Here is a 19,223-nt window from a genome sequence, read left to right on the forward strand (position 1 = left end):
GTTTATAATGGCTTTAATAAAATTTAATATAGAATAAATTCACAGAGAAGCATTTTTATACATACATGAGGATTTCAGTGTGTAAAAACCATTTAGTTTGGGAGTGCTGATAAGGCAAGGAATGAAACATTAGCTGGGGCAGCAGTACTCCAAGGAGATGCAATGAGCTGTAATTTATCTACCTCTGCCTGCTGGGTTGCCCCCTCCCCTCCTCTTTCCCTGTTCACATGCTTCATTTCTAGAAGTTACAGAATCATCTTGGTGAGGTTAGCAGCAGAGATTTGGTAAATTTGGTAGTAGATTGAGAAGCTGGGTTTGAACAAGACACATAAAAGCCTAGTGGGTTCTTATAGTCCTCAAAAGTATTTAATTCAGGTATTGACAAAGTTTGTCTAAGTCAAAGAAGGATATTTTTAGTAGATTTTTTTTTTAAATCGGTACCAGAGATCGAACTCATGACTGCCTTTTTAGTAGATTTTTAACAATTTATTCTTTACTTTTCAGCCAAACCCAACAGAAAGCTCACTTTTCTGTACCTAGCCAATGATGTCATTCAAAACAGCAAAAGGAAGGGGCCGGAGTTTACAAAAGATTTTGCACCAGTTATAGTGGAGGCTTTTAAGCATGTTTCAAGGTATGATAATTATTTGGTGTTCTAGGTAAGCTGTTTTCAAATGTGCTGTGTTTCCTTTTGCTAAAATTTACTTTAAAGCATTACAGTAAAAACAAAATGTGTTTTTTGAAACTTACATTTGAAAAGACTTATCTCTAACTGGCTTTTGTAAATGAACATGCTAAGTGCTTTCTGAGAAGGAGATTTGCTAAGATTATCATTTGGAGTACTTGAATTACAGCTGTCCTTAAAAGACTAGTAACTGATGCACTGGGGATTTAGCTCAATGGCATAAGCACCTGCCTTGCAAGCGTGGAGTTGTGAGTTCAGTCCCTGGAACCACTTAAAAAAAAAAAGACTAGTAACTGCCAAACTGGAATGAACTTCATTGAGAATGATTAAAGGTATTGCATTGAAAATTTGTGTACATATAAAAACGTGAATTTTGTCACTAGTATTTCTGGATGTAGCAACTACTGTATTCTTTTCCTCGCATCTTTGTATGGGCAAACCTTATTTTTTTTGGTGTTAGGTTGTATGTCTTAACATTTTTAAATGCTCTGGAAATAAAGATAATTATAAACTTGCTGAAAAATTTTGCTACAGATAATTCAGAGGGTGATAGTCTATACTTTAATTTGTTCCCATTTAAATACTTATTTCTGAACATTGTCTACAAGTATATGATAGATTACTAGGCAAGCATTGGAATGAACTATTAAATCAGTCTAAATTATAGAATACAGTAGTAAATGGTGGCCTATAATGATTCACAGAAGGGTGAAAATTTACTCACCACATACCTTAAAATTTTAATCACATTTGAGGAAAAAAAGTAATGTCAAATACTGTTGCATTTTGCTATTATTTACCCTTCAATTTAGATATTATCTTCTTCCATCTCTTTAAATATCTAAGTCTTAGAGTTAAGTCCTATGCATTCTTTGGGACCATATTCTTTACTTGCCAACTTGGTGATTTTATATATTGTATATTTTTAGTTATTGTGCATACTCTAATAATGACTTAAAATTTTATTCTCTAGGCAGATTTCTTCCTTAATCATAGACCTATATATATAGTACAGTGACCTGACCTCTACTTGTATGCATCTTAAAAATCTCACTCTGTCTGATAATAAACTCATTATTCATTCATTCATTCATCTGTCTGTCTGTCTTTTTGAAACAGGGTCTCACTATGCAGTTCAGGCTGGCCTTGAGCTCAATTTGTAGCCTAGACCAGTCTAAAGCTTGCAACGATCCTCCTGCTTTAGCTTCCCAAGTGCTGGATTACAGGTGTACGCCACCACAGCCCGCTTGAATTTATCACTTCTATGCTTTTGGTCAAACATACTGCTTCTGTGTCAGTGAATGGCAGCTCCATCCACATTCCTATGCAAGAAATTAGTTGTAAAAAAAAGAAAAAGAAAAATCAGTCGTCCTCTAGAACTCTTGAATCGTTCATTTTCTGTATTCACATAATGTACTTTCGCTTAGTTGCTTTTTTCTCCTTTTAGTTACTGAAGCGTCCTTCTGTATAATTGCCATGGTTTCTATTGTTTAATCTTTTTGGGAAGTTCAGAAATGGTTAGAAATAATCTGTTTCCCATTTTCAAAATAATCTGTTTCCCATTTTCTTGTATATCTGATTGTTGAAACATAATTGAATATCACTTTCATATGACTTTCTTAAGTACTTTTCCTGATCCTTCTTAAACTAGGATTTGTCTCTGTTTTCTGTCTTTAGCACTTTGTTCTCTTTTGAGGCTTTTATAAATAATAGCTATAAAACTCTGTTTGATTACCGTATTAGAAGCAGCAGCTTGTTCAATAAATATTTGTTGAGTAAAGTCATTTGTTAGAAATCTTAGCCACATATTTAGCCTTTATTAGGTTAGGAACATTTTTTAAAACTCCTAAATCCTAAAATTTACATTTTGTTTTGTAATTTTATTGTTTATAAGATTTTTAAGAAAAACAGGTAATATAACTTGTTCACATTATCCCTGAACTGCTGACCACATAGTAATACTCAGAAAACATCTGGATTGATTTTTTGTTTTGTTTTTTGTTTGTCTTTTTCCTTTTTATCGGTACCAGGGATCGAACTCACGACTGCCTGCTTGCAAGACAGGCGCTTATGCCGCTGAGCTAAATCCCCAGCCCCTGGATTGATTTTTCTAGGGAATGTAATAACATTTTTACTGGGGCTGGGGATTTAGCTCAGCGGTGTAAGCACCTGCCTGGCAAGCACGTGCTTAAGGTTGAGTTTAATCCCCGTTAGCAAAAAGAAAAAAAAAAAAAAAAAAAAAAAAAAACCAGAACATTTTTATTGCTAATAGTTTTCTTTTTTGCTTTAGTGAAACTGATGAAAGTTGTAAAAAGCACCTTGGAAGAGTGTTGTCTATTTGGGAAGAGAGATCTGTTTATGAAAATGATGTATTAGACCAACTTAAGCAAGCTCTGTGTAAGTATATAGCCTTGGTCTCTTACTGTGATCTCTTACTTAAAATGTTTTCTGTAAGACTTCAATGTTCTTTCAATTCAGATGGTGATAAAAAGGCTAGGAAGCGAGCTTACGAACAAATAAAGGCAGATGAAAATGAAAATTGTTCCTCTTTGGGCTCTCCAAGTGAACCACCACAGGTAAAAGATTTTCTCTAATAAGTAAGTTGTTTTACTTTCTTGTGTCCACCAAGCTTTATTAATTTTACTCTTTCTGGTTACAAGAAAGAAGTTGCACGAGTCTGTCTTATTTTCTGGTTAACAAATTGCTCATATTAATATACTATGTTCTAATATTGCATGTTTTGCATAGAAATAATTTTGCATAGAATTTCTGATTGCTAAGTATTATATATGGTATCTTAGGTATATACTGTTTTATCAAGTAAGTACACTAAAATAACCTTAGTTATAAACAGTACTCTTTTTTTTGGTCTTTTTCCTTTTTATCGGTACCGGGATCGAACTCAGGGCTGCCTGTTTGCAAGGCAGGCGCTTATGCCGCTGAGCTAAATCCCCAGCCCCTATAAACAGTATTCTTGCTTTTTTTTTTTTTTTTTTTTTGCAAATATAAAGGGCTTTATTCACTTGTCATCAAAGTACAAAACACACACACACACACACACACACACACACATACACATACACACACACACGAATGCACGTGCTTGCTGCTGCTGCTGCTCCTCTTCCTCGCTGACACACGGCCTCAGGCATCGGACATGGCGCAGCTGCCGCAAAGTGTCTTCTCACACACATCGCTGCAGTCTACAAGGCCACACAGGGAACAGGCCACAGTGCCACAGCCCCAGCAGGTGCGCATGCACTGCCCACACAGGGCCCGCTCGCACTGGCTGCAGACCACCTTCCCATCCACAGCTCGCACGCATGATGAGCAGGCACGGGACGCTGCCCAGGACAGGTCAGCTTTGGAGGCAAAAATGCACATTAGAGTGACAAGCATATATTCACACAGTTCTCTATAATACTATGTAGTTCTATGCAAAAATGAGATGAATTAGAATCATTAATTTAATACTGTAAATCTTCCAGGTTGGTATAGTACATTGTTCTTAATCATTAGATGAAAGACATTTTCATCTTTTAATTAAGTAGGTATTGAGTCTTTAAGTTCCCTTCTTTTATGTTTGAAACATATAGGAGGGACAGATAAAATTTCAAAGGAGAAAATGAAGACATAGCCATTCTCTTTTAACAAGGTAAATATGTTCAAGGGCCAGAACAGTACAGAAACATAACACATTATGTTGGCCAGAGCCTTTTTTCTGTTGAGTTCTGGTCTAGAAGCAGACATGTCCTGTGCCAGGTGTGGTGGTACATGCCTGTAATCCCACACGTGGGAGGCTGAGGCATGAGGATCACCCTGAGTTCAAGGCCAGTCTGGGCTACATAGTGAGTTCAAGGCCTGATGAACTAGGTAGTGAGGACCCCCCACTCAGAAAAAGAAAAAAAATTATATCCTATATGTAAAAATATATCGCAGTGCTTCGTGAAAGTTAGGGGACTGGACTCAAAGTTGCATGTAGTAGGAAGCTGAAAGGGGTGTTTTTCCTGGTGAAAGGATCTTGAAAGGTAATCATTCATTGCCTAAAATTGTAGGTTTTTATTATTCTTAGAGCTAGGAAGGCAGAAGAAGTAGACCAAGGCTGTCAGCCAGGACTTGAGCCAACCTAGTTAACCCAGTGACAGAGATGAGGAATGCTGAAGCAGCTGGTCGCCTTGGACTAGAGCTTAAGTAGAAAGCTAGTAAGAACATGACTTTTGGAATAACCAAACATTAACATCTATGTCTCTCCCTATTTGCTCATAACTCATGACAGAAAATCATGTTGTGAACAGTGTTTTACCTGAGATCTAGATGTGGTGTCTATCATTTGCACTGGTAAAAGAGTAGCTACAAGTTGGACTTCGTATTTTTTAGTAACCATCTGGACTGTTTTAGTACTTGTATAAAATGTTTTTTTGTTTGTTTTGAGAGAGGGTCTCCCTTTGTGGTATAGGGTGGCCTTGAATTCACTTATGTAGCCTTAGACTGGCCTTAGTCTTTGGGCAGTCCCCCTGACTCATCCTCCTAAGTGCTGGGATTACAGGCATGTGCTACCATGTCTGGAACTGTTCTTTCAATTTTTCTTTTTAATTTTTTAAAACTTTTTTTGTACCGGTGATCAAACTCAAGACCTCACGCTTACCAGGCAGGCACTTATGCCACTGAGCTAAATCCCTGGCTGTTCTTTGTTTCTATAATGATCATTTCAGATCAGTCGTGCTGCTTAATTCTCAGTAGTTCAGTTTTGTGGTCATTATAACATCTTAAAATAGCAAAAAATGTATCTTTGCAAAATACAGTTGAACTTTCCTATAGTAGGAAGTCCTAGACTAGTGTTTCAGATATCTTTGTTTTCTTATCTAATCCTTGATTTGGCAATGAGAATTCAGAATTAACTCATGTAGGAAGGGATGTGAATGTATGACGAAATTCAATTTGTATGAGGTGGTCAACATACGGTGATTGCTTAAAATAAAAAAAGTTACATTAAAAGTCATATTGCCATTAATCTCCCTCAAAACACTCCTGTCTTCAAACGTACCAGTTTCTGAAGCAGTTCTCAAAGTCCTCTTTTGTCTTTAGCAGTGCAGTTGTGGCTGCCTCAGTGTCATGAATACAGCATTTATCTTTGGTGGTCATTTTGACTTTGCGGAAGAGCCCAAAGTCATATAGCTCTAGACTTGGTGAATAAGGTGGATGAAGACACACACACACCGTTATGTTTTTGACAGAAATTGCTGTAAATGGTGTTGAGTGATCAAAAAATACGATGAATATGGAAAAATGTTTTAACTTTATTAGTGAAAAACATTATCATAATTTTCAAAATATTCAGGACACTCACTCTTCCTTTGTACATACATATCCCATTCTTCTTGACAATGTGTCTTTTACTGTGTTTTCAAAAAAATTTTAGGTGTGATGTGGTGGCACACACTTAAAATCCCAACACATGGAAGGCTGAGACAGAAGGATTACCACAAGTTTGAGGCTAGCCTGGTCTACATTGCAACACCCTGTCTCCTTCCCTCAAAAGAAAAATTCACTATGTTTTTTTACCATATCTTGTAGTTTCAGCATAAAGGCCCTGTCCAGACCATAAAGCCAGACTGGGTATGGTAGTGCAGGCCTGTAATCTGAGCACTTGGGAAGCTGAGGCAGGTGGATCATTTTTATTTTGAGGCCAACCTGGGCTACATAGTGAGTTCAAGGTGACCTGGAACTACACAATGAGATCCTGTCTGGGGAAAAAAAATCATAAAGCAAGACTTTCTTAGGAATCTGGAAACTTTTGAACTTTTATGATTAGTTGAGGAACCATGAGAAAAAAAGCTTCTTGGTAAGTGTCATTGCTGCAAAGTATCCTTTCATTGTAGAGGGACTATATCCTGAAACAACATACATATATTTTTCAAAGAGATTAGAGTCTCAATTACTCAGGCTGGCTTTTAATCAATTCAGTTCAAGTGATTTTCCTGCCTTAGCTTCCTAAGTAGCTGGGACTATAAGCACATATCACTATCCCTGCCTAGATGTCATCTTAATATATACTCAAAATTAGTAGTATTTTATGTTTTTAAAGTATATATATATATATATATATATATATATATAATTTCCTAGTGTTCCTGAATGTAGTTTTAGAAAAGAAACACACATTTAAAAAAGCACAAAAATAGGGTAAAGATCTAGAGGCTAGAAAAGAAAATCTTTTTTTAAAAGAAAATAAATAAATAACTTGTATTATGATTTGTGAAATTGACAGCAAAGAATTCCCCACTTTCTCCTAATTACAGCTAGTATGAAAATAGTGAGATGAAAAGTGTTACTTTTTTCTCCCAGTTATAGTTTATGAATAGTGCAACTAAAATACTCTAATATTACTTAGTACACTGGCTAAGCAGTATATAAATAGTCATTAGATACATAAAATTTAATGTTCTTATTAACAAACCATAAGAGAGTTGAAGATATATTCTATTTAAACATATTTCAAAAGTACATTTTTAAACGCATTATAATATTTAGGAATAAAATCAGAGTCTCTTCTCTATTTTAGCAGATAATTTGTGTCTCCCTTTCCCAAAATTCAATTGAATAAAATTTAGAAAATGCTTTCAATGATAATGTGATTTGCAATGGTAATATAACGATATATCATACATAAAACTTGTATTCTCTAGGTTGAAGTTGTAGCCTACCTTCTCTTTTACCATTGATATATCTGCCATATAAATCAGTCACTTATCTCACTTTAATAACTAGGTAAGTATTTTTATACTGTTTATATCACTCAAGTGTGACCTTCTCAAGGTCAACGGGGCCTTATCTCATTTACATTTTCAATAACTAACATAGTATAGCTTTTTAATGTGTAAAAGATGAATTATCTTAAGCAGTTTATATTGGAAACTGTGAGATAAGTAAATCAAGGATTATAAATATGAAAAAATTCAAGTCTTATATTTATTTAAACTTTATTTTGGTGCTAAAGTTGTATAACTTTTTAGACTCTAGATCTCGTTAGAGCATTACAAGACCTAGAAAATGCAGCTTCAGGTGATGCAGCAGTTCATCAGAGGATAGCTTCTTTGCCTGTTGAAGTCCAAGAAGTATCCCTACTAGATAAAATAACCGGTGAGTCAAAAAAATGAGCTCCATAACTCTTGGATCCTGAGATGTGGAAAGAGGATATCGCTGTTTATATTGTGTATTAATTTCATTATTTTGTTTTTTTCTTAGATAAAGAGTCTGGTGAAAGGCTTTCTAAAATGGTAGAGGATGCTTGCATGTTGCTGGCAGATTATAATGGCAGATTGGCGGCAGAAATAGATGATAGGAAGCAACTCACTCGAATGTTAGCAGATTTTCTTCGTTGTCAAAAGGAAGCCCTTGCAGAGAAAGAGCATAAATTGGAAGTGCGTAACCTTTTCCTTCTTTAGTGCTTATTTATTTTTTGGTAGTAATTCTAACATATGTGAATATAACTGCATATCATGCATTTTTGGGGATCATAGACCTTTTTAGGCTGCAGCTCAGGTAAGCTTGCATTAGTGAGTTTGCTTTTAGTTGAACCAAATCAATCTGCTTAAGTAAACTTTGAAATTTGGAATTAGCAGAATTAGTTGTGTTTGAAAAACATTCATGTGTAATTCCATTCAATGGCAGTCATTTATCAGTTTGAATTTTATTTTCTAACACAGAAATAACTGGAAAATAGCAGTCTGGTGTTAACTGTAGTAAATTACCATTAGATTTAGTCTATTCATTTTCTGAATACATGCAATTTTTAGCTATATAATTTAACCCTTCAGATTATTTCCTTGTAAACCAGGGCTGAGGATGCGTGTCTATAGTCTCAGCTGTTTGGGAGACTGAGGCAGAGGACTGCTTCAGTCCATGAGTTAAGAGACCAGCTTGGGAAATGTATCAAGCCCTTGTCTTTAAAAACCCCTGTGTTACCCTGATTCTGGTACTTAACATATTCACACTCATTATACCTCCCAGCTCATACATATGTGTAGGTAGAAAGTAGTAATTGACACAGTTAATAAGCCTGGCAGCTCAGGAGATAAGAAGGCACAGTATCATAGCCATTATCACTGGGTGGATGAGCTAGATTTGGTTTCAAAAGAACCCTTTAGTTGACTAGTTCTTGTTTCAGTTGTTCACTACTGTACCGATTTCCTATTCTAGTAGTAAGACAATTTCTGATATGTTTGATTACCTTCATTTGCAGTTAGCTCACTGCAAATTTGTAGATGTTATAGTACTGTGTCTGTTAAGCTGCTTTTGTATATTATTACTTAGTTCTTGTTTCAACAATATCTAGTTATGCTCCAAATGATGCTTTGACTGGCTTGATACTACTAACTGGGAGAGAGCTACATGATTACTCTCACACCAGTTTCTCAGATCTTAATTATCACTGTCCCTTTTAATTTGCTCCTCCTTTGCTCACATAGACATATTCAGTTAATGGCACTATGCTCTATCCTTGAAAATGTTGCCCATTTCTATATGGAAAAGCAAAGGTGAATTTTTCTAAAAAGACATTTGATAATTAGCTTGTCATTTCTTTGGTTTTGTGGTGAAACTTCAGCCTTAAGTATGTTATTATTTGTTTCATTGTCTGCAGAACTAAGGGTAAGTAAAATTAATATAGTTTTTGTCTTTAGTCTTTTGTATGGTTTCTTTAACTTCTATCAAGCTTCTGTTGCAGATATTGGACATGGGCGTATCTTCTAATGATGTCATCACCATTAGCATATTTTTCCTGTTAAAAATAAATATCAAACTCAAAAGCCTGTATTGTCTCATGTTTTTGAAAACTGAAGAAAAGACTGAAACTTCTTATTCTACTTTATTGCTTTCTCACTTGCGATTCTGATCATCACTGGTTTCAAAAACAAAGTTTACATTTGAAAAGTGTAGAAAATAGATCAAATACTACCCACCCTTCTGCAACCTCCTCTTTCCTCATTGCAGCGTAGCCAGATTTCATAGTTAATATTCATAGATGGTGGGCTTATGATAACAATAGCATTTACTATGTATCAGTGTACTAGTGTAGGCACTTCATATTATCAATTCATTTAATCCTTGTAACAAGATGTATCACACATTTTATAGGCATGGAATTTAAGCATAAGGAAATAACCTAGGTCGCCCAAGGTCACCGTGAACTAGGGAATTGTTTAGAACCCAGGGAATCTGCCCTCCAGAGTCAGTGCACTTAGTCACAAAGAACATTTATTTCCTGTTTTTGCCTAAAGAAATGTGAGGCTGCAGTGCAAACTGAAGCCCTGTTTCTTCAATTCTTTTTGGTCCTCAGAAGTAATTACTATCTTAAAATAGTGTTCTAGGGACTTTTGCTGTTCAGTACAACTGAATTTTATCCTTTAAAGGTGTGATTGAAAAATACGGTAAATGTTTTTAATTTAAAAAAGAAAACCATTACAGTTGGAGGTAACATTGCCATTAAGTCCTCTTCAAAATACAACCCCTTGCTTGAACACACATATCCATTATTGCCACTTTCTGAAGCAGTTCTGCAAGTCCTCTTATGAGTGTCTTTATGAGGTATGATTAAAACATAGGAAAATGCACTTGGCAAGGTCCATCCAATAAAAAGCAAGCTTATAAAAACGTAAGTTGGGTCCCAATCTACCTTACTGGATCTGGTGCTTCTCCAAAGTCAAAATGACAATAAAAGATAAATGTCTTGAATGAATTTAGGACATAAAGGCAGCCTTACTAGGGCAGTAAAAACACGCTAAGACTTCCAAAACTGCTTTAGAAAGTGGCAAGAATGATACGATAAATGTATTTGGAGCAAGGGGGCAGTGTTCAAAAGGGAACTAATGGCAATAGCTTTTATTGTAGTAACTTCATTAAAAACTTTAGTATTCACTGTATGTTTTGACTCCCTCTATATTCTAAAGAAACCACCTTATTTGTGTTCAACTTTTTAAAGAATTACTATATAAATTTGGAAGTTACTCAGTAGAACTTAAATTATCTGGAACTAAGTATCCTTTTGTCAAAAGACAAAGATAATTTGAGATATAAGTAGAAACATCACTTTGAAGTTGAGACTGAGATGTGAAGATTGGTATTTTCCGTGACACTTGTTCTCATACATCTTGGAACGTTAACTATCATTGGATATCAGTGGATCGTCGGTCGTTTTCTTTCTTGAAAATGGAACATATATTTAAAATATCAATTTAGGAATTGACTAATTCTTGAGGAAGCCACTGTTAAAGCATTCATAATAATTAAAATACAAAGCCTCAAAAATCATTTTGGAAATCAATAGTTGTTATTTTTGAAGCGATAGGTTAGCAAATAATTTAAAATTCACTTAATTTATTTTACATTTGTAAAATCTGTTTCATGGATTGCTAGAGGAATTATATTTCACTATTTAGGAAGTTGAAAGTATTGTAGGAACTATTACTGATTTAACTTCTTTTCTTTTTGATATCGGAGATTGAACCCAAGACCTTCATACTTTACAGCCCTTTTTAAATTTTGTGTTGAGCTCACTAGGTTGCCTACGCTGGGCTCATACTTGGAATTCTCCTGCCTCATCCTCCCAGAGTACTGGGCGTACAGGTGTATATCACTATGCCTTGCTTTATTATAGGAGTCATTCATGAATAAGGGAATTAAAGTAACATTTTAATTTTAATGTTTTTGTTTTTGTTTTTTGCCTGGAACTCATATCAGTCCTGCCTCAGTCCTCCCCAATGCTAGGATTACCGGCATGTACTGCCATACCTGGCTTAATATTTTTGAAAAGAGGCAAATACAAAGATCAGAAATTCTTCCATATTCAATAATATAATGTGTTTGTTGCTCAGTTTTGCATATTTTTCCACAATACAGTTGCTATAAGGAAACGTGCGTTTATAAAGTTCCTGTTTATCTCAAAATATATTGATCTATTTTTACTAGATTTTGTGGAAAGTTGTTTTCTAATTTTGGGAATAGGTTTCCATAGAAAATTGGAAGGCATAATTTGTTGGCTTCCAGAGAAGGATAAGGCGGAAAGAATTCCAAGTTCTGGAAATCAGAATGAGAATATATGTTAGAGAAGATAAGTGTTTATATTTTGCCATTCTATTTCAGTATATTCATATCTGCCTCCTTTTTTAAAAACCAGTGGATTATATGGATAGTGTATTTTAAGCCTATTCTGTTGGTATCAGATTGACTCCATTAAGATGTTTGTCTTCATTATGACATTTGCACATTATAAATAAGACAACAACATGCTGGTGATTGAATAGAGGTTTGCATAGTCTTGCAACTGTGTGGCAGATTCTTAATGAACTACAGTACAGTGGATTCAGAAGGATGTAGGTTTAAATATTGGTAGTATAATTAAGTGCTCTGAAAAGCTTCTACCTTTTGTGTGAATGGTACTGGGGATCAAACCCAGCACTGCATGCATGCTAAGCAGGCACTGTGCCACTGAACTATTCTTCCTTTTGCAGTATGAGTGCATCTTTTCCTACATAAACTCGCACACAAGAATGATGGTGATCTTTGTAATTTTTCAACATCTGATAGGTTGAGTTTTTAAGCTCAATGGCTGTATATTTTTTCAAATCCATTTTATTTCAATGAGAAAAAATAATTTGAAAACATGCCAATTAGGGAGAATGGTTATATTTTAAGACTATTTATTAACCATTTTATTTCTCCTGCAATTCTCTGTATTCTTTGACCACTTTTCTATTTGGTTCTGGTTTTATGCCTTACTATATTTTTGTATACTCTGGGCATTTTATTTATATATTTATATATATATATTTAAGATGGCCTTTTTAATAGCTGTAAAAATACTTTTTTCAACAATTTTATCAGAATTTTTTTTTAGGACCTGATCCAGGGTCCTAACATTGTTTCATAGTGGTGATTAATACACTTTTATAATTTAATCACAGTCTTTCGTACTATTCTCATCAAATACCATTTTTGTCACACTTAATTCCTATATATACATGTGTCTACAGTAATGATGGCATCCTCCCTATTTTAGTCTCCTGGCCCATTTGTCTTCTAGATTTTGATTTTTGATTACTTTGAATATTTATTTATTGAAGCTATTCAATTTTTCTTTCATACTTAACATTTAAAAAGGACAATATTTTGTTGTCAGTTTGTCAGATCAAAAATGTTATTCAGTAGTCGGGCATAATGGCACATGCCTGTAATCTCAGCACTCAGAAGACAGGCAGGAGGATTGTTGCAAATTTGAGATCAGTCTGGGTTACAAAGTGAGCTCAGGGCCAGCCTGATCTTCAGAGTGAGACCTTGTCTCAAAAGACCAAAAAAAAAAAAAGAAAGAAAAAGAAAAACCACTGTATAGCTGATGAGTCCTTGGTTTTCAGTTATATTTTAAAATTACTTACTGTATTTTTCCATTGAAATATTTACTTGGTTTAGATTTCAACATAAGATGAAATTACTTTTTAAAGAGAAATTACTGGCTTGGTGGTGTACACCTTTAACCCCAGCATTCTGGGAGGCCAAGACAGAGGATCATAAGTTCAAATACATTTTAGGCCCTATCTCAAAAAGTAAGACAAACAAAACGGAATGTAGCTCAGTTCCTCAACTGGGAGGAAAGTAGGTAGATAGTTGGCTGATTGCTGAATACTTTATATAGTTTTTAAGAGCTAACAATAGTCTAAATATAATTCAGTTTTTTAAAAACAACCATGTAATCTTTTAACCAGGTTTATTGACTGCAAGTAATCTGTTTTTATTGCAGGAAAAAATTTAAAAGACAGCCCTGTATAGTGGGTCTGTCACTGCATCATTACCTTTTTTATATGATACGTGCATCTTACTGTGTCATTGTTTTCCTTGTTAATGTATGGCTGTGTTATAGTTTTCTGCTGTTCTTTATGATTCTGACCGCTGCTTTGATATTATAGAAACTATTTTAGTGAGTGTGTAGCTATTCCCTTTTTGGTGTTTAGTCTCTAAAGATGAAATTGTTGAATCTTGTTAAAGATTTGATATTTGTTATTAATCTTGACTGTCAATAAGATACTAGTTTATTGGTGATTCCCAAATGCTATCAGTAGGTCTTCTTTGCTGGCCAATTCATTTTCTCCAGAAAAAAATACCTGTTTAAAATTAAATTTTTTTGGTATTGAAGATTCAACCCAGGGCCTTTGCCCTGAACTATATTCCCCAGTCCTTTTTATTTTTTACTTTTTTTTTTTTTTTTTTTTTTTAAAGTTTTGAAGTAGGGTAATGCTAAGTTGCTCAGGCTGGACTTGATCACTTATGGCCCTCCTTCCTCTTTGATGCTGGAATTACACAGATGTGTGCTGCCATACTTGGCAAGGATAAAGTTTTAACAGATTCATGTAGATTTTCTCTGATCTTACTGTCTACCTGAGTCACTATTGTGTTTTAAGGAGCCTGACACCTCAAAAGTCCTGGGCCTAATCAGAGTTCTTTGGATGCATTACTTTTGTATCATTTTTTGTTTTGGGGTCGGCTCCCCCCCCACACCCCATCTCATTGAGACAGGTTCTCTATGCAGTACAGGCAGGCCTTGAGCTTACTTTGTACCCCAGGCTATCTTAAACTTGCAGAGATTCGCCTGCCTCATGCATTACTTTTCATCATTATCTTCTGGGTTTTTTTTTGTTTGTTTGTTTGTTTGCTCTTTTTGAGATAGGGTTTCACTGTGCATTTCAGGCTGGCCTTGAATTCACTTCGTAGCCCAGTCCTGCCTAGAGATGCTCCTGCCTATCTTCTGAGTGCTGGGGTTACAGGTATGTGCCACTATGCCCAGCTAGGTTTCTGTCTTTGTAAATTGTAGTGGCTTTTTGTCAGGGAGCAGATAAAATATTCCATCTCTCATATAATGGACCATTTTTTATATTTTACTAAACAGAGCTGAAATATGTGTCATAAGTGTTGCCAGCCATTCTTCTAAGTGTTTGTCATGTACATGGTGCCTGCATTTGTGACTTATCATCCTGATCCCTCTAATACTCCCCACATAACTATAGCCCGATGAATCTTTTAAGTATAGGTCCCATCACACCCTTGTTCAAAACTCTGCAGGGCTTCTCATTTCACTTCTGGATCTTATTTTACTCATACGTGTCTTAAGACCACAGTGATGAGTCTCTGTTTAACCTTGTGTCGGCTCCCTGGCTTTCATTGTATTCTTCCAGCAGGCAAAAGATGTCTTCACATCCTTGGCTTTACTGATTCTAAGTGTGACTGCTTTGCTGGTTCAGAATTATTCTTGGTTCCTTCTTCATTTAGATTCATGTTCCTATGTCACCTCCTCAAGAGAATCTTCTTCCTTTGCAGTTACTCCTTTCCTACAATTACAACTGTATTGCATTGTTGTTTTGTATCATTCCTATTTTAGTATATGTGCTGCCAAAGCGAGCACTGCATTGTTTTGATTTTCCTTCTTGGCATATAGCATTATTTGAAAAATTTAAAATTTCTCTAGTTGTACTTGTTACTAGAATGTGAGCTTTGTGAGGTGAAGAACCATGTCTGTTTTTCATGTTTCCATATTCTCAATTCTACATTTAGTGCGGTACCTTTCTTCTGGTAGGCCTTTGGGTATTTTGTCATTAAATTTACTAGGCCTTAAAATGATGAATGAATACCACTACAAATGTAATCTGTAAGAGGCATTTTTATATTTTAAATTAGATTTTTAAGTTGAAAAAGAATCATTACTTTATGAATAAGTGATTGAAACATATTTGAAGTTTTTGAATAAAATTACATTCAGTGTAATAGGCTAATGTGGAGGGGGCAATCAAACACGTACTGGACAAGGGCTCTCACCACTCTGGTTAGCTGATCTTTAAGTCATCATAGCATAGTACAGTGCAGTAGTCCACCCTTATCCACCTAGTGGATGCCTGAAACTGTAGGTAGTATCAAACCTTATAAATACTATTTTTCATATATATTTAACTACCTGTGGTAGTTTAATTTTCAAATTAAGTATAATAATATAAAAGTAATCATTACAGTTTAATAAATGTGATTGTGAATGTAGGTTCCCTTTCTCCAAAATAATCCTTGTTATAGTACAGTAATGGTTTTGAACCATGGTGACTAAACTGAAATACAGTGAAACCATGAATAAGAAGATTGCAGTACCAGAGCATTTTGAACAAAGAAGAAAATAGCTTTTTGAAATTGTAAAATCACTACAACTTTGTCTCCCATAAGAGTAACACATTGACAGTATTGACAGTATATGAATATGTGAATGACAGGTACTCTCTAATAAGTACTCATAAGTTTTACTGTATACAACTATTGTGTACAATATGCTGTTACACTATATAGTATATTACTTACTGTGTACAAAACAAGTACTCATCAATATACTACACCATATATTGAATTCATAAGAAGTAACAGTGCCACCTAGTGGAGCAATAAAAGCTACAAATCTGAATCCTTGCTTGTGTCTTTATGTTACATATACTACAATGTAAAAGTGGATTTTAATCTGTAATTGTTAAATTATGCAATGGGAGCCCTTGACAGCTGGTAACTGCTACAGTTTGTTTTGCAGCAGCTGAGAGTTGTTGGAAGTAAAGAAATTGGAAAGTAAAGGCTGGCCTTTAATTTGCAGTGCTCTTCCTACCTCAGCTTCTAGAATGCTGGGACAGGCATGTGTCACCATGCTTGGCAAGAGAAATTAGGTGAAAAAACAAATGAGCCACATTTTTTAGGATACTTTAATTTCAATGAGCAGGTGATTATAAACAGTTCAAAGAGCAATAGGAGCATTGGTAGTATTTGAAAACCTAATGTAGTTGCTGAGTGGATCAGTTGGAGAGAGATTTGCAGTAGGGAGTTCAGATAGGACTTAATTAGAAAAATCTGTGGAGCAGTAAAGTCCTGAATTATGTAGCAGGTGGTGGCAGTGAAATTTTTTTTTAAATTGTAAAGTTGTGTGCTAATCATACTTCAGAGTACCTAACAAATACTAGCTACAAGTTCATCACCTCTTTGATAAAATTTGGAGGCATAATCTTAGTACACATGTCTTTCTCTGTTTCTGTCTCTCTTGGAAATTAAACCCATGGTCTTGCACATGTTAGGCAGGAGCTATACCACTGAGTTGTACTCACAACCCAAGTTATCAATCTCACTAGCTAAGTTATATTTGACTTTGCAGAAATAATACTCCTTTCACCAGATCATGTTGTTGGCATTTATCTTTTGTTTTGTTCTGATACGGTCTCTATGCAGTTGAGGCTCTTGAGCTCACTTTGTAGCCTAGATTGATCATTTATCTTTTGTTTTGTTCTGATACGGTCTCTATGCAGTTGAGGCTCTTGAGCTCACTTTGCAGCCTAGATTGATCTTGAACTTGGAACAGTTCTGTCTCAGCCTCCAGAGTGCTGTGATTGTAGGCGTGTACCACCATGCTCAGCTTTCCTGCTCTTGGAAAACATTGCTTTAAGTAACTTTTTGGCATTTATGTTACAGTACTTTTTTTGAAAATGAATAATAATACCCCGTATCACTTTACTGTTGAATCTTTGCTTATATGTGGTAGTTCTTTCATAAGTTTATAGAAATAGAAGCAAAAATGAAAAAGGATTTTGTTTTTTATGCTTAAATCAGCTATGATTTCAGAAAAAAAAATGACATCCTTTGTGATGGCAAGGGGTTGTTGGAAGTGGGAACTCTTACATACTGTTCATGTAAGTTGATATGTACTAATCTGGGAAGGGCTGTTAGTCACTTAAGTATTAGAAGCCTTCATTTTACATATTTTTCTTTTTTGGGTCACTTAAATTACATAATGGCCTAAAGTAGTGGGATGCATTCAACATGCAATTAAGGGATGGCATGGATTTTTTTCTTTTATTAAAAAATTGTGGGGAAATATACAGCATATGAATGAAGTTTACTGTGTTAAAGTGTACAGGGGAGTAGTGTTAAGTTTACTTATGTTGTTGTATAACCTGTCTCCTGAACTTCTTCCATTGTCCAGACCTGCTCTGCATGATACACTTCCATTGCCTCCTTTTGCCCAGCCACTTCATACCTATAAATTTGACTACTCTAGGTTACTTTAAATAGACCTGCCTTGTTCCCTTTCTCCCTACTGTTAGTCCAGGCTATACAGCATGTGTCTTATTAATTAATCTATTGAGAGGTACTTAGATGGTTTTCATCACACATGTTAGTGTATTTGCAGTTTTTGTTTTTTGTTTGTTTTTTGCCTTTGAGACAGGGTGTCACTATGCAGTTCAGACTGGCCTTGAACGCACTCTAGCCTAGGCTGGCCTCGAACTTGCAGTGACTCTTAACCTCAGCCTCCTGAGTGCTGGCATTACAGGTGTGCCACCATTATGCCTGGCCTTTTAAAACTCTGATGCAGAGTTTTGCTAAATTGCCTAGGCTGGATTTAAATTTTAATCTTGCCTCTGCCTTCCAGGTACAGGAATTACAGACGTGCATCACAATGTCTGGCCAGGACTACTTTTCATAATCCGTGAGTTTAGGAATTATGCATATAAAGATTTGAAAGTATATATTTGACAGAAGTGGTGTTCTCTGAAAAGGATCTCAGCTAGGCATGGTAGCCCATGCATGTAATCCCAGAGTTTGGGAAACAGGTAGGATTGCCATGTATTCAAGATCAGCCTGCACTAAGTGAGAATGTGTCTCTGAAAAAAAAAATTAATAATTTCAGTAAGCAAAGTAAATACAATTACATACACACACACACACACATATATATGTATATAAAACCAAGTAAGATCCAGTAAAAATCCTTCCTATTAAATACTTTATGGCACTTGTTGTGGTATAAAAACTTAGCAGGGCTTGGTGTTTACATCTGTAATCCTTGGGAGCCTGAGGCAGTAGGATTGCTGCAAGTTTGAGGCCAACCTGTGATACATAGTTGAAAGCCTGAATACAGAATGAGGCCCTGTCTCAGTAAAACAAAAAACAAATACTTTTAAGATAGATGCTTTTTGTAGCATATACTTATTTTTTTGAAAAAGCAATATTAGGATTGTTTTGCTTGCATAAAATTTCGAACTATAAGATTCAGTTTTTTAAAACAATTACCATTATTAATCTTGGGGTTAATTTATATATTTTCAAAAATAATGAGCCAGTATGTTTGCCTGTAGGCTTTTTACAAACTTGTGCTTTTGTCATTTTTTGTGATATATTCTAAGTTACAAAGTTGTGTAACATATTTTTGCATATTGAAAAGGCCCAAAACAGGCCTATGCTTAGAAATTTTTCTTGATTGATTTTGGTCTTCCTTAACTCAGTAAACTCTTGGAGAGGCAGATGAGCTTTGTAACTAGAGTTGGCACTTTTAATAGAGTTGCTAGCATAGTGACATTGGACAACGCATTTGTCCTGTCTAGAAAATAAGGATAAAAATTTACACCTACTTTGTGTAGCAGTTAGAGGACTCAAATGAATTGGGTACTTAAGATAAATACCTTAGAAATTTAGCAACACAAAAAAT

General features: G+C 35.2%; 2 protein-coding genes across 3 annotated transcripts in view; one reads left to right on the forward strand and one right to left on the reverse strand.

Annotated features, from left to right (window-relative positions):
- The window catches only part of Rprd1a (regulation of nuclear pre-mRNA domain containing 1A), a 60,730-nt gene that overhangs the window by 24,203 nt on the left and 17,304 nt on the right, over nucleotides 1–19,223 (forward strand). The window contains exons 2-7 of one of the 2 annotated variants that reach the window (XM_063231766.1): nucleotides 505–634; nucleotides 2,976–3,082; nucleotides 3,164–3,261; nucleotides 7,699–7,825; nucleotides 7,931–8,106; nucleotides 9,411–17,224. In XM_063231766.1, coding sequence (XP_063087836.1) covers nucleotides 505–634; nucleotides 2,976–3,082; nucleotides 3,164–3,261; nucleotides 7,699–7,825; nucleotides 7,931–8,106; nucleotides 9,411–9,578 — 806 coding nt within the window. In that variant the 3' untranslated portion in view covers nucleotides 9,579–17,224. Of the gene's footprint in view, nucleotides 1–504; nucleotides 635–2,975; nucleotides 3,083–3,163; nucleotides 3,262–7,698; nucleotides 7,826–7,930; nucleotides 8,107–9,410; nucleotides 17,225–19,223 lie in introns of those variants that run through there. The other variant, XM_063231765.1, reaches the window with a different exon arrangement.
- LOC134471746 (apoptosis regulatory protein Siva-like) lies at nucleotides 3,788–4,069 on the reverse strand. The gene has a single exon (XM_063231386.1). The coding sequence runs from the start codon at nucleotides 4,067–4,069 to the stop codon at nucleotides 3,830–3,832; it is 240 nt and encodes a 79-aa protein (XP_063087456.1). The 3' UTR covers nucleotides 3,788–3,829.

This window comes from Cavia porcellus, unplaced genomic scaffold (genome assembly GCF_034190915.1).
Source record: "Cavia porcellus strain 051 isolate PalLab524CR breed Dunkin Hartley unplaced genomic scaffold, mCavPor4.1 scaffold_20, whole genome shotgun sequence".
Classification (NCBI taxonomy): Eukaryota; Metazoa; Chordata; class Mammalia; order Rodentia; family Caviidae; genus Cavia; species Cavia porcellus.